The sequence below is a fragment of the Empidonax traillii genome, unplaced genomic scaffold (genome assembly GCF_003031625.1).
Source record: "Empidonax traillii isolate 1590-97213 ecotype Southwest subspecies unplaced genomic scaffold, ASM303162v1 scaffold404:size960789, whole genome shotgun sequence".
Taxonomy (NCBI): domain Eukaryota; kingdom Metazoa; phylum Chordata; class Aves; order Passeriformes; family Tyrannidae; genus Empidonax; species Empidonax traillii.
In genome coordinates, this window is record NW_020955597.1 from 658,425 (window position 1) to 672,783 (window position 14,359).

At 44.7% G+C, this 14,359-nt stretch overlaps 1 protein-coding gene across 2 annotated transcripts in view; it reads right to left on the reverse strand.

Annotated features, from left to right (window-relative positions):
• Positions 1-14,359, reverse strand: part of PRKAG2 (protein kinase AMP-activated non-catalytic subunit gamma 2) — a 209,758-nt gene that overhangs the window by 144,775 nt on the left and 50,624 nt on the right. The window contains exon 1 of one of the 2 annotated variants that reach the window (XM_027893741.1): positions 12,253-12,517. The exons of the other annotated variant lie outside the window; for it this stretch is intronic. Coding sequence (XP_027749542.1) covers positions 12,253-12,333 — 81 coding nt within the window. The 5' untranslated portion in view covers positions 12,334-12,517. Of the gene's footprint in view, positions 1-12,252; positions 12,518-14,359 lie in introns of those variants that run through there. 2 annotated transcript variants of the gene reach the window in all.

The window sequence follows — 14,359 nt, forward strand, 5'->3', positions numbered from 1 at the left end:
TGAATTACTGGAACTGAAACACATGGGAGCAATTCATGCCAAGTTGAAAAGGGAAAAAGAAAAAAAAAAGCAGCAGCCAGGCTTGGCCAAGCTGGCCCCAAAGTATTCATGACAAACTCGTCCGTTCCCAGCTCCATCCATGCACATTCAATAGGAACTATCTACAAAGGCTCAACTTCATAAAATCACCCTCATCGCCAAACTATGACATCTGTGTTTCATATCACCTTTGTTTGCAACTAAAAACGTAAGGAAACACCTCAAAACCAGAAGAAGAGGCAATTTTTTTGGTTTAGATTTTCACTCTTATAAAGATTTGACTGAGGCTGAACCAGGCACTACAGAAAAGCTTCTGTATTAATTTGCTTACTCTCATAATTAGTTAAGATTAAAATTACTTACTGCATATAAAAATTATCCAGCCATAAATAGCATTTATAAACACTGTCAATAAACAGATCATCCTTATTATTATTATTACTTCATATGTTACTGAAGGACTTAAGTGAAGAATCTCTGTGAAGAAGTTAAAGAGCCTAATGGAAAGTTACACAAAAACATATCCCCTTGTGTTTACTTTAATTCAGCCAAAGGATTTACCAACATTTTCCTCTACCCATCTTCGGTAGTGCAGAAGCTGGAATTTGATGTGTGCTAAGTCATTTTCCATGGAATAAATCAAGCAAATAACCTCCTTGGAGCTCCACTTATTACCGTCCCTATATTACTACTTAGTGTAACTTCCAGGGAGAAAACTGGCTGTTTAGGAAGGCTGGAGGCTGGATGGAAGAAATTGGGTTTAAGGGGACACATCTCTTGTAATCAGGGTCGGAAAAGCTGTTCAGAAAATCTGGAACTGCAAGGAACGAAACCGTAAGTTCTTTTTTTTGAGCAGAAACCTTTAAACCCAGCAGGGGGGTAGGTAGGTACAGCTATTTTTCTAGGAGCTAAATTTCAGTTCTCAGTTACAATTCCAAGCATAAACCTACATATATATATATTCTGAAGTCTAAAAGTATCATGAAACCCAGCTGAGGACTCTATTCTACTTCGTAACTCCCAGGTATCCTGCAGGTATGCTAATTTATCTATCTCCACATCCAGAACAGATCCCTACCTATAAGCAGAAATAACTGAAGCTGGAGCTTTCTGGGCAGCACGAGACCTTTCTTTGCTAATACAGCACTGCAGAACATTTCAAATTGGATAATAGTTGTACTTTTAGTCCTGTGATAAAGTCTGTAATTGTAGCTGCTACTCAACAATTTTTTCATCTTTCACTTCTTCACGGGATTCTATATGTGAAGGCGTCCATTTACAGGAGGAAAAAAAATACATACATCAAATGCCAGGCTTCAAATACTGCTGCCTCAATTCCAAACTGTTGGTGAAGCAAGGAAATATTAGGTGCTTATTCTCCCTTTACACTCCCTTTATCTCTGCAGAACAGAGTCAGATATCAATTTGTTTCTTACGATCCTGGTCATCCAGGAGCACACATGATGATGCAGCTGACGATAGAGTAAGTCTTAAAAAAAAAAATAAAAACTGCTCCAGAAGTGTTGCAAAACACCACAGAATTCTTGACAGGTCAGTGGTGCAGCCTTTGCCCCTGTCACAGATCTGACTGCTCTGATCTTATGCCAACAGATACACACTGAAGGCTCCCTCTGCCCTTAACCGGGAATTGAAACTGTTCTTAGACAGCCGTCTTGCTCTCCAGCTCGGCTTTGCTGCACTTGGAATAAGCGCCCTGGACAACCACGTGGTGCTGGAGAGACCTTTAAAACTTCCAGCAGAGGCGAACAGTGGGGTCCTGGTATGAGGAAGAATCCTCCAGACTGCAGAGCCCAGGCTGAATCGCACCCTGTGTCCATCAGTCCTGCACTACATCCTTGGACTGACAAGTTCTGCAGAGACCACAGCCTGTGATCGCCCCTGTGAGGAGCAAAGGCAGCTCTTGGTGCTGCTAACCTGGAATCAAGAGTATGAAAAGTCTGTTTTGCAAAGTTTTGTCAGCTTTCCTGCCACGCTTGAGCTCCCCAGTCAGTCCTTCCGTCGCTCAGCACCACCTGACAGCCAGACACCACTCCTGCCACTCCAGCTACAAAAAATGACCTCTTGAGCACTTTAGATTCACTTTACAGCCACAAAGCTGCTGCAGATTTATTTTGTTTTCAATCCACTTTTATTTATAAGAGGTTGTCATGGCAGCTCCTGTTGTATTTGCTGAAGAATACGGCCCCAAGGGATAGCAGAGCTTTTTCTGGAGGACAGCAGAGCTGTGACACAGCAGAACCAGGGCTTGGTGCTCCTGCAGCCAGTCAGGCTCCCTCCTGGGGAGGGAAATCTCCCATGACACCTACTCAACAGGTAATTTCCCAGTGCAAGTCAGGATTATTCTGTCTGCATTTGCACTCACCTTCTCTACCACTTCTTTCCCTATTTCCTCTGGAGGAACAGCAGATATCTGGAAGGTTACACTAATTTCTCCACCAAAGGTGAGACTAACTCTAGGGTGATTTTGGTCTGGATCACCTGTACATCTAGAGGGTGATCCTTCTTAATTCCTAATCTTTTTCCTTTGGCAGCCCTTATATCAGAATATTTGGGATGGTGTGAAAAGAAGGAAAAATAAAATTCTTGTTCTTTGATATCTTGGGAAAACAAAGAAGCTTTTCTCAGAACTGTTTTGGAAAATAGGAAGGAAAACCACATTTGAGGATGCAGAAAGCAAATCTATTGGCTGGCATAGCATAGCCAAATAGCAACAGGAACAAGATCTGGTTAGCCAAGCCATTTTTCACCTTTTCCAGCCAGTTTCACTGTTCCTTTCCTTACTTACAGGGAGAATTCCCTGGAATTCTTACAGGGAGAATTCATGCCAAAAAGGCTTGCCCAGACACTCTGGTCTGGAGGCTGCTGCACTTGGAGACCTTGGTGTCAGAAAAGGGCTTCCAGCAATTCTGCTGCAGAGGCTGCAGACCTAAATAACAGACCACTAAAGCCTTGAATCCAGTAAACAACACAGGATAAACAGGATTCCTGTTTCCTTATTGTTTTGTTTCAAGGCTACTTTGGCAGCCAGGCTGATAAATTTTCTACACAACATCTGAAGCCAAGGGGCCAGCAAGGTACTCTGGGGCACGCTGTGACTGACAGACCAGAGACTGATTTCCAATGTATTTTGGGTGAAAGTAGGACCTTTCTGTGGCCCTGCTCAACAGTGGCTGGGCATCAAAAGAGCAACCAGCTCCCTGCTGTCATCCTTTGCAAATGTCCATTCAAACACAAGGCATGACCGTGAACAACGTGATGTGAAATTTGGGCCCATGGTGGTGGGTCCCCGCGAATGTTGTCAACCCTTGCACCATGTTCCTGAGGTGACTCAGGTCAGAAGACCTTCCTGGTAGCCCCACAGCCCATCTCTGGTGAAAGGCTGGGTTCCTCAGCTATAAGCAACTTCAGAGTCCCAGCGTGGGTAGCATCACGCAGTCCTGACTCCTGATGGTGTCACCTCTGAGATGTTATTTTTCTGCTTCACTCAGTTCTATATATGTGCTAGGATTGCACAAAATTTAAGGATGTGAAATGCCTGCCAGACATTACAGTTTCTTTTTACAACATAACTCAAGCAGAAGGTGACACTTTACTAAGACGGGTTTTCAATAAGGGGAGATAGCTCCTTTAATAAAATAAACAAGAAAACAACAGACAGAGAAATTAAGCTGAGTGCTGACAAAAGAATTGCTAAAAGCTGCACTCCTCAGCATCACACCTTAACAGGGCTCTCTAGGTCTCCTCCTCTGCTAATGTTACTGAGCTATAAGCACTTCAACCATCCTACCAAGGACGAAGAAGGTCGGGATTTTTATTAACATTGGCTGTGAACAGTTTCCCTCATTGCAACTCTGCACACCAGCAGATTTTTTTTAGATCAACCTTGGATTCGTACCTATTACAAGCCAATGTAAAACTCTGAATAGCAAATATGCTACATATGCTAATAGCCTGTGAGCGCAATCCAAAGTTTGATCTCTGTGGAATAGAGGGCATAGCTTGGTAGCTCTGCTTGAATAGAAATTTGTCCCCTTTTTTTGGTAGCAATTCTATCTATAAGCCTTCAGGCTTATATATAACAAATCACCCAATTATTGCACAAGGAAAGATTCAAAACTGGCACACACAGGAATTTCTGTCCTTTTGTTTTGATATCCCAGTCATAGTAAGGCATAACAAGGCTTGCTACACTGCTCTATCCCTTTTAGGAGTAGGTTGCTCAGTGCTTTGCTTTGCTCTCCTCACTCCCCCGTGCCATGCAGACTGCAGCATGTGTTTTGGAGACAGGGATGTAAGTCGTACTGTGAGACTGAGGATGCTGGTGAGTAAGGCTCGGTATGACTCAATGGGAGTGGGCAGTAACAGATGTACAGGGCTGGTTAGATTTGTGCAAGCCAGCCCTGCACTGCACGAGGCTGTTCCAATTGGTTTGTTTGCTGTTTTACTTTGAAGGGTATTTATAGCGTAAGAGAACAATTGAGTGGGTCTGGAGAGTTTGAGATTGGTAGAAATGAGACAGAGAGAGGCTTGGCTGATGAGGCCATACTGCAAATCCTGTGTTCAATTTTGGGCCCCTCATGGCAAGAAAGACATTGAGGTGCTGGAGAGTGTCCAGAAAAGGGCAAGGAAGCCAGTGAAGGGTCTGGAGCACAAGTCTGATGAGGGTTGGCTGAGGGAGCTGAGGGAGGCTTGGTGGGGACCTTATCCCTCTCTACAACTGCCTGGAAGGAGGTTGTAGAGCTGTAGCCAGGTGGGGGTTGGTATCTTCTCCCCAAAAACAGGACAAGGGGGAATGGTGAAGATGGCAGGTTAGAGGTGGACTCAGTGATCTTAGAGGTCTTTTCCAACCCTAATGACTCTATGATTTTGTCTGCAGCATGAAGATGCCAGAGGCAGCACAGGCCAGGAGTTACTGGGTGACTGTGCAGGACCAGCTGTGTGCACTTTTTTGTCAAGGTAGATAAAACATCAGGTTTGAAATAAGAGAGGGTAAATCACCCTAAATTATGTGCCCTGTCATTTCCCAACAAATGGGAAATATTCGGTCCCAAAGAGGTATCAATCTAAAAAGTTAGGGAGCAATTGCTGGCCAAAATCTAACTGAGATGTGAAAATCCCCTATCCCTCAGGTGATGTGTCCATTCAGTGCCCTATATAAAAACCTTGCATGTGAAAACTTTGTGTAAGACAACCACAGTGTATGCAATTTAAAAGCATTTCTTTCAGCTGCAACAAAAACCAGACGAGGTCCTAAAGAGCTACTGAAGCCACTTCTCCCTTGTCCTCACCCCCAGGTCATCCAGCTTGGATTGCCATCACTTGGTCAGAAAGAGCTGCTAAAACTAAGAATTTCAAGGGGAAGGGGATAAAGAGAGCCATGAAACCAGTAAGTCTTTGATATTTCCTTGAAAACAGCTGTCTTTCGAGCTGTTCTTCCTGAGTTATCCTGATCATGGGACACCAGCAGCCTCCAGCACACCCTTCTTCAATTCTGAACCTCCTGAGTGATCCTGACAGGTATTAATCTCCAGCACTCTACAGCAAATTCACCTCTTTTCCTTCTGAGGCTGTAGACAAGATCATCAACAAAAGCTGCCAAGAGACCACGGATTGTTTTTTGCGTTGTTCTCAATCTCAGACTTAAACCACCAGAACACATTCCTACGCTGTTCACAGAAAAAAAAAAAATGAAGTTTTCTCTCAAGCCTTGTGCTCTCCTGCCAGGAACCACCACCGTGTCTTGTTGGTGATTCAGCCTTTGCAGAGGGAGCTGAGCACAGGCAGCCTGGGGTGGGATGCAACCCCTTCTGCCTGGAACCCCATCCTGTTTCGACTGTCCAGAGAGCTCAGGGCTGTATGGAAGTGCTGTGATGATGCTCTCCACCTCACCAGCAAGCCACAGACCACCAGGAGAGGCTCTCTGACAAAGCCAGGATAGGAACCCCACGCCCACATGCGCAGCCCTGTTTGTCAGCTCCTTCCCACCACGAACCACACAGCGCTGACTGGCAGCACGTTTACTACAACAGCAGATGGACAACCCAGCAAACGTGCAAATAACGAAATGCCATTTAAAAAAAAAAAAAAAAAAGGAGAGAGAGAGAGAGAAAGTGAGGGAACAGCAGAGAAAGCAAGCCAGTGAGGAAACCAAAATTCCTAATGTTCGCTGTGGCACAACCACGATCCATGTACAAACCCATCATGAAGCTCTATCCCGGGCTGCTCGGCCAAAGACAACCTTTCTCTGGTGAGGCTTTTCATTCCATAAGCACCCAGAGCTAAGAAACACAAGGTAAAAGCAGAAGATAACACACCTCAGTCCTGAAAGATGTGGTCAGATGAATGATGAGGTAATTAAGAAACAACCAAGACACGCGACTATAGGTAAGGACGGCAGGAGCCTGCAAATGTTCCCCTTCAGATGGCACAGACTCGGTGCCAACAAAATTGCTCTTCAATACTTATAAGGTTGTCTTACATGAAGGAGATACAGGATCCCAATGTGTTTGCAGAGAAGAGCTCGCATTTGCTATAAAACACAACTTCAGCCATGGTGAAATGCAATGCAGAACCACAGGAAACAAAGGATGATTTTGCCATAATGTAATGAGAATATTTGAGATGCTGCAGCACAGGAGCAATCTGAAGGGGATTCAAAGCCAGGATCACACTGAGGCTTACTAAATCCTCTCTACACTTCAGCTACTTTAAAAGTCACTGTGTTTTGTATTTATTTATGGTTTTCCCCACTCTCTGTAAGCCAAATATCTTCAAAAACCATTTCCTCAAGGAAGAGCAAAACAAAACAAAATCAGAGCTGCAAAACCCCAGCTGATGGCTTTATCTGAGAGGGACTCACAGGGTTCTCACTTCCATGTATATCACGAAAAATATGTGACAGAAAACTTCTGCCATAAATACTTAAAGTGCAACTATTTTTTCCAGTTCACTGCATTTAGGAAGACAGCTGCCTGTTGCCTCCCCTTCACATTCTTGTCAGTTAATAACCGTGAATAATCTTAACAATCAGAAGAAAGATTAGAGATGGAAAGACAGGCAAGTGAGGGACCTGCTCTGACCAAGTAGTCCCTCAAGTAAAAAAGAAAGGGAAAAAAAAAAAAAAGAGTGGAAGCAAAGAGGAAATTAGACAAGGAAAGGATGAAAAGGATGGCTCTGTGCTTGGTGTGGGGGTCAAAGGGCACAACACATGGAGTCCACAGTGAGGAAAGATTCCCCTCTTGATGCTTTCCTGACACATTTTCCTGCATCACTCTGCAGCCACAGAGAACAATTTCACATCTATGAAGTTGACAGTCACTCTGCTATAGCCATATTGCTTTATATATAGCTTTTCTTACACTTCAAGAAACGTGTAAAAAGAGACCAATATATACTTTATTTATTTATGCTTTACTTCATAGGCTAAACTACTCATTTTTCTTTTCCCGAAAGAATGGATGTCTTCATTCAGCACCCTCTGAACTCTGTATTTAAAGAGGCATTTTGCTGAAGCTGGCAACATAAGAAGCCCTCAAAGGCAGAAGAAAGCTCAGATTCTCAGAGATAACCTAGAAAACTTTATCACACTCGTAGTGCAGTATTCTGCCCAAACCCAGCGTGTGTATCCTTATCTTCCACCCTTGGCTTTGAGCTAAGAAATGCAGAGATCTGGAACCATTACTAGGTTATCAGTTAGCAGTGCCTTGCAATACTAATAAATCACAATACCTCGTTCATCCCGTGGGGATCCAAAGCGCTTTGCAAACTGCATATCCAGTCCAGAATAGCTTCATGAGTGGACTTAAGTGATGAGACTTTAATTGCCTGCTCCGGCTTTTGGGATTAGCTCTGGGAAGGCATTAAGGATAAGGTATCTGCCACCTAACTTCAGCCACCTGAAACACTGCTCATCTACCCCACAGTTTGTGTCCAGCCTAGAGAGAAGGGAAAAGCCAGCATCTCCAATGGGCAGATAATCTGGTCCCATCTCACAGATTTCACAGAATATTCTGAGTTGGAAGGGACCCGCAGGGATCATTAAGACCAACTCTTAAGTGACTGACCCACACGGGGATCAAACCCCCAGATCCTGGTGTTCTGAGCAGCCTGCTCTACCCAGCTGAGCTAATTTCATTTCCCGGTTATGGGAGAGGCTGAACAACTTCCTTAAACTTCAGAGGACTCAAGACAGGATGAACGAACCCCTGCGTCTCACCTCTCCCTCTCCGCTGCCTATAAATTGGTCATGAAATAACTCATTTTCCTTTTCCCCTCCCCTCTCATTTTGGAGAGCAAGCCGTCCAAACGAGGGAAGGCATCTCGCTACGGCGCACGCAGCATCTGCCGAGCGCGGTTTTCCATCAGCTCGGGATCGCCCAGCTCCGGAGAGCGGCGAGAGCGGCGTAGCCATGACAACACCCGGGCTGGCGGGGGCTGCGACATCCCCGCAGGAGGCTGAGTAAATAACTCCGGCAGCTCCGCTCCCTCGAAGCTGCCCGGCTGTCAGGGCTCAGCCGGGCTAATCCCAATCCCAGCTCCGCTCACGTCTCTCCCCGCAGTCCAGACTCAGAACAGGTATCCCTACGGCGAGCAGCACGGGGAGGCCCCCAGCTCCGCTGGCATTCCCCAGGGTTGCCAAGATGGTATTTTCTTTGCTGTCGTGTAGAAAGCAGGGTGAACTCTTTGACAGGAGTGAAATGAAGGAACCACCGCGTCCGACTGAAAACAACCACAAATGGAATTTTAAGAAAACAGGCCAGCTCTACAACCTCTGAGAAAAGCAGCTTTGTGGGCAGAATTGGCCTGATCTAAGGGAAATGTCCAAGGGAAAGTGTACCTTGCACTTCCAGACCTCCTCACACCAAGCCCTGGTCACCCTCGTTAAGGCTGTTTCAAGGGATGTGCTCCAAAAAGCACCACAGTTCTGCTTGGAAAAAAGGTGTTGGAAGACACCAGTGACCATCTCTGAAGAAAGATGGATGAAATATTTACCCATCTGGAAAATCTTGTGAACAATGAGACATACAGAAGAACATAACAAAGGGATTACTCACTCTTACTTGAAATAGCCATCACTGAAAATAAGTTTTCGCAGTGGGTCAGTTTGGAAATAATCCTCACGTGGAAAGGGAAGCACAGCAATAACACACACCAAGGTGTTTTTTTCTGATTACTGTACATGCAATACTAAAACTTTAAGGAAGATATTTCCCCAGGTAAAGTTCAGGGTTCTCTGAAGGACTATGGCTTTCATTAATATCTACTATTTTTTATTTTTTTCCCCCAGAAATTGTTCCTAGTTTAGATCCAGTGCAGGGAAAAAAAAAAAAAAAAAAAGCTTTCAAATGAGCCAGACTAATTTCTGACTTCTTTAGTAAGAATCTTCTGATCTTAGCCATATTATCCTTCATGAGTCCATTTAAGCACCGTGTTACAATGGCCCTTTCTGACCAAGATGTGGAGAAAGGACGAGCGAACGCACACCTGGGGAAATCCAGCTGGAAACTCCACCTCCTCACCTACATACACAGGTTGCCAAACGTAACTCCTGCCCCACGCAATGGCTTGGAAGCCCAGCAGACACCAGTGGGCTGGAACAGGTAATTCTGCATTTGATCTGGCTGACAGTCTGGGCATCAAAATGTGTCGAGCAGCATTCGATCCTCCTCGGAGAGGGTGGGAAGCATTTCCAAGTGAGCAGGACACCCTGGACACGCTGACAGATGGGCAGAGTACGAGCCTGGCACGGGAGGGGCCTTTTTATGACGGGCTGTTCCTCCAAGCCTTGTGGCAGACAGTCCAAACCCATTTGTCACCCAAAAAATAAAGCTCACACTGGAATTACCAAGCCAAGGCTCAGGGAGAGCCCCTGCCCACAGCCTAGCCTGGCACAGACACTTAACACTGCCAGGGAGCATCACCAAAAGCCTCCCAAAAAAATAACGAGCACCCAAGCTGGAAAGAAAATTAAGCAAAAAATGACCAATCCATTTTTTTTTCCCCCTCAAGATGAATTAAATCCACAAGCAGGAAATTTTACTTGAGAGGAACATTTCTTTATTTTTTTTCCTTACTACTAAAAATTAACTTTATGGAAGTAATACAGCCTTAAAAAAATACCATTTTTTTTTGTCATCAAGAACTTTAATTTCTATATACGTGTATTGAACAGCTGTACAACTATTAGTATGCATCTAAATCCAAGTTTTATTAACATTTATTTTGAGCTGTGTTAGGAATGGAAATTGGACTTAGAACTGCAATCAGGCACTAGATCACTAAAATACCTATTAGAAAAGTGTCTCTTACATCAGAGCAAAAGGGCAACTTTTTCAAAATATGTATCAGTTCTAAGAGCAAAGGCACTGGCACCTACAGTGAGAAATAGAACCAGACTTTACTGGTGACTACGACCTCCCAGTTGTAAATGTGCTACAGCTCAACTCACAGGGCATCAGGTTTTTTACACACATATAAAATATGCTCTCATATAGGAAAATGCACATGGCAAACACATACAGTCATGTAACACGTGCATACAAACACGGCAACAAGCTCTTACAGTTTCTAACTGCCATTTATTTTAAATCTGAGATGCTTAAACATTTCTTGTCTTAAAATCAGCTTGTCACTGGACCTACTTGAGTGGCCAAACAGGCTGAAACGACAGGAGGATTTTCTCCTCCTGATGGAAAACCAGTGGCTCCTTGCTGCCTGAAGCAAACTGGTTACAGGTGATTTCCATCAATTCTGTGTTTTGCCTTTAAAGATTTGCAACAATTTTGCTTTAAATTCTCCTAATTTCTTCTTGATGAGTGTCAAACATCCTTGTACAGATTGATGGGATGGATTTTGGAGGGGGGGGGATGTTTGTTTATTTCAAACTAGGGCATTTTCAAAAAAATAAATATATTTGTATTCCACTCCCAGTAATAAAAATAGATTAAACTGAAATGCAGCAGAGTCTTTTGCTGGGTTTCCCACTGCCCCCCTTTGAAATGAGGGCTGGCCCCATGTCAGCAGGATCTGTTTCATCCTCCTGCCCGTCATTCCCTCTTCCAAGAGATAATCCTGCCCCCCAGACTCCCAACTGCAGCAACTTCAGTTTTCTCACATCTCCCGGGGCAGCTCAAAGCCAGCGCCGCCTCTGCTTTCCAGCCTCTCCCGAACTCACGACTCCTCAGCCCATGCGAGGGATGGAGCTGAGGGTGAAATCTCTTCCCCAAAGGCAGAACCCTCATCCCTCCTGCAGCCGCACCTACAACACAGCGGCCAACGAGCAAAACACACACAGGATGCTGGCAGAATCCCCTGCATCTCATACTGGATTGAATTTCAGTTGTTATTCACCAAACCCCTCCCATCACCCCACTAACGGAGCATCTTTAGACCCTTCAGGCTCCGATCCCCAGGAAAGAACCCGCTTCATCCTTTTTGGACGTTCATTACCTCCCAGGTCCATTAACTGAGGTGCAAATTGCATGTGCTCAGCATTAATCCTGGCAGTGAAAAGGGAAAAATGCAAGAGAAGCACACAAAGCCCGCAATACACCTCTTTATCCTGGCAAACCTCATCAAACATCAAATTAAAATCAATAAGCAAACCCTGTGATTTGGGGGTTGCAGTGACTAGCCACAGCAATTAGTTGCTCAGCAGTTCAGGCTGCTCTGAGATGAGCAGCAAGAGAAACCAGGCATTGCAGGATGCAGAGACCAGATGGTTTTAGGCTGAAATTAAATGAACACCCCCCTCCCCCCAAAATGATAATTTCTCTTTCCAAAACATTAAGGAAAAGTTATGCAAGGGGGAAAAAAAAAAAAAAAACACAACCCCAAACCCAAGCTGCATTCTTTAAGTAGATAAAAGAACATTTTGTTCAGCCTTGGAGTATCTATTGTAATTAAATGCTCTAAAAACAGGATAACAGCCCGGTGCCAGCCATGCATACAAAAGAGACAAAACATGATGAAAACCCCCAAAATATCCAAGGACCACGCATTTCTTACACAGCCTGAAGAATTCCTGCCTCTCGGCAGAGTCCTGCAGTGCACTCGGGCATCCACCTAAAATGAATGCAAAACCTATTTCCCCCTGCTAAGGTAAAATACATTTAAAAATAATAATAATAATCATCATCATCATCATCAAATCCAGAGAAACCCAGAGACAGTCGAGCCCCCGTTCTGACTTACAGCTCTGAAAAATCCTGCAGTCTGGCTGGAAACGTCCATCGAAGAACTGCATTCAAAGCTTTTCCCTAAAGGCAGGCGCATTTAAACATCTCGGGCTCTGCTACTGGAGCCAGTGCTGCAACAGATGGGGACCAGGGCTGGGTGTGTTCCTGCCTCCCATCGCGGCACTGCGAGGGGATGGCAGGAGCGGTAGGTAAGGCGGGAGGAGGCAGGCGGCGGGTTTCTCCCTGGCTGCGGGCTCCGTGCCAAAAATGCTTCAGGCATCGCAGGATTCGATTACCCGACTGCAGCAACCTGCCACATCAGCTCTGGCGGGGGCAGCGGCACCGACAGGTAATTAAGCGCCGTTTCGGGCGCATTAGTGAGATGTCGAGGGGACGCGGGGGATTTCGGAGGGTTCAAATAACCGCAGACGTTTTGGATGTGATCTGAAGGGAAAAAAAGAGGTCGTGTTTTCCACAGCAGAAGTTTCAGATAACTGAGGCTGCGTCTGCATCAGTATCGAATACGTGGGGAAGGCAGCACAGAGCGGCAGATGCATTTTCAAGGGCTGGATTCTCTGCTGCACCATTACAGTCCTGGTCCTCCTTTAACCACAACTCCACTTTGTAGCTGTACAAAAGTCACGTTATTTCCCTGCGCTTAAGTTTTTCCATCTGCAGCATGAACAGGGGGGATGACTTGACTGACTTTTTCATTTATTATAAAGACCTCACTGGGAAGGTAACAGTGTCTGAGCACAAAGTAAAGCCAACAGAAGTATCACCATAAAAAAAAAAAAAAAAAAAAAAAAAAAAAAAAAAAAAAAAAAGAAAGATAATAGACATTTTGAAAGGGCATCACTCCAGCAAGTGCTGGCAGAGCAATGCAAACTCTCCCAGTAGGAGCTGAGGGATGGAGGGGATCTGGGTTTTCTTCTTCATCAAGAAGACAAATCCGTCTCCATAACCATATTCAGCTTTGATTACTCCCCCAGCCAACCTCACAGTGTCTTTTATTGGCAAAGAAATCACTCCCCAGACCATGGGGACGTCCTTGGCCAAGATGCTATCTATGATGGAGGACACCTCTGAAAGAACAAAGCAAAAGGCAGCAAAAGGCAGCAAAAGGCAGAAAGATCATCTGTGCACCTTCCAAAACTTTAACAGAAGGCATCAAAATACCCCTGTAATGAACTGACACCTCTGTGGAGAAACAGGTGGCCAGATCCTGAGCCATGGAGAATTGCCAATCCTTTCTTGGTCATCTCAGAATACCATTTGTGATGATCTACTGAAATACTCTTCAGGATGGAGGGTTTGCTTTAATTAATGGATCCCTGTCACCAAACCATTAAATCAGTGAAGTGGACTTGGCTTACACATCACACTCTGTCTCTTTATCCCATTCCTTGCAGGATGCTGCACCCTTCTGAAACTGGGGGGTGCAGCCAACACTGCCATTAATTCTGTCTGCATCAAATAATAAATATCACTGGAGCTGGGCAGTGCATTTTCTTCAGCAGAAAGAGAGATGAGGTCCAGCTGACACCCCTGGTGTGCCAGGCAGGCAGCACATCCCAGGAAACGGCCGCTGCTCTCCCTTCCCTCGGAGCACTAAGTGCCTCTGATAAGACAAGTCCCTTGGGAGCGAGAAAGCTGAAAATGGTACATTCTGTTCACTTACAAATGGCAGCTCTTGCTTGAACCATTTTCAGACAAGCTCAGTGGTAGCTCTTTTTAACACAGAAATTAAAAGAAAATATTTAGTGTTTAGAAGGTTTTTGCTCACAGCTAAATGAATATTTTATTCATAGAGAATACACAAATAGTTTAGGAAAATGAACAAGCTTCCTCTTACACTCTGTTTCAGGGCTACCAGAGAAACCAGTCAACCAGCTGGAGCAGGCAAAATACATTTGTGTCTCTCCTACATGAGCTGTAGTGGAAAGGAAGGCATTTGTGGCTGACTTGGAGAGGGTACAAGGGAAGGTTGGATTTGTATTGGAACAAAAAAAGGTTCTCCTCCAAACCAGATTGCAAAGCACTTTTCAGGTCAATTGCTCCTCTGTATGGTTAACTTCTAAAGATTATTCTGATTAGAGATCAGATCAAATAAAAATGGGCAT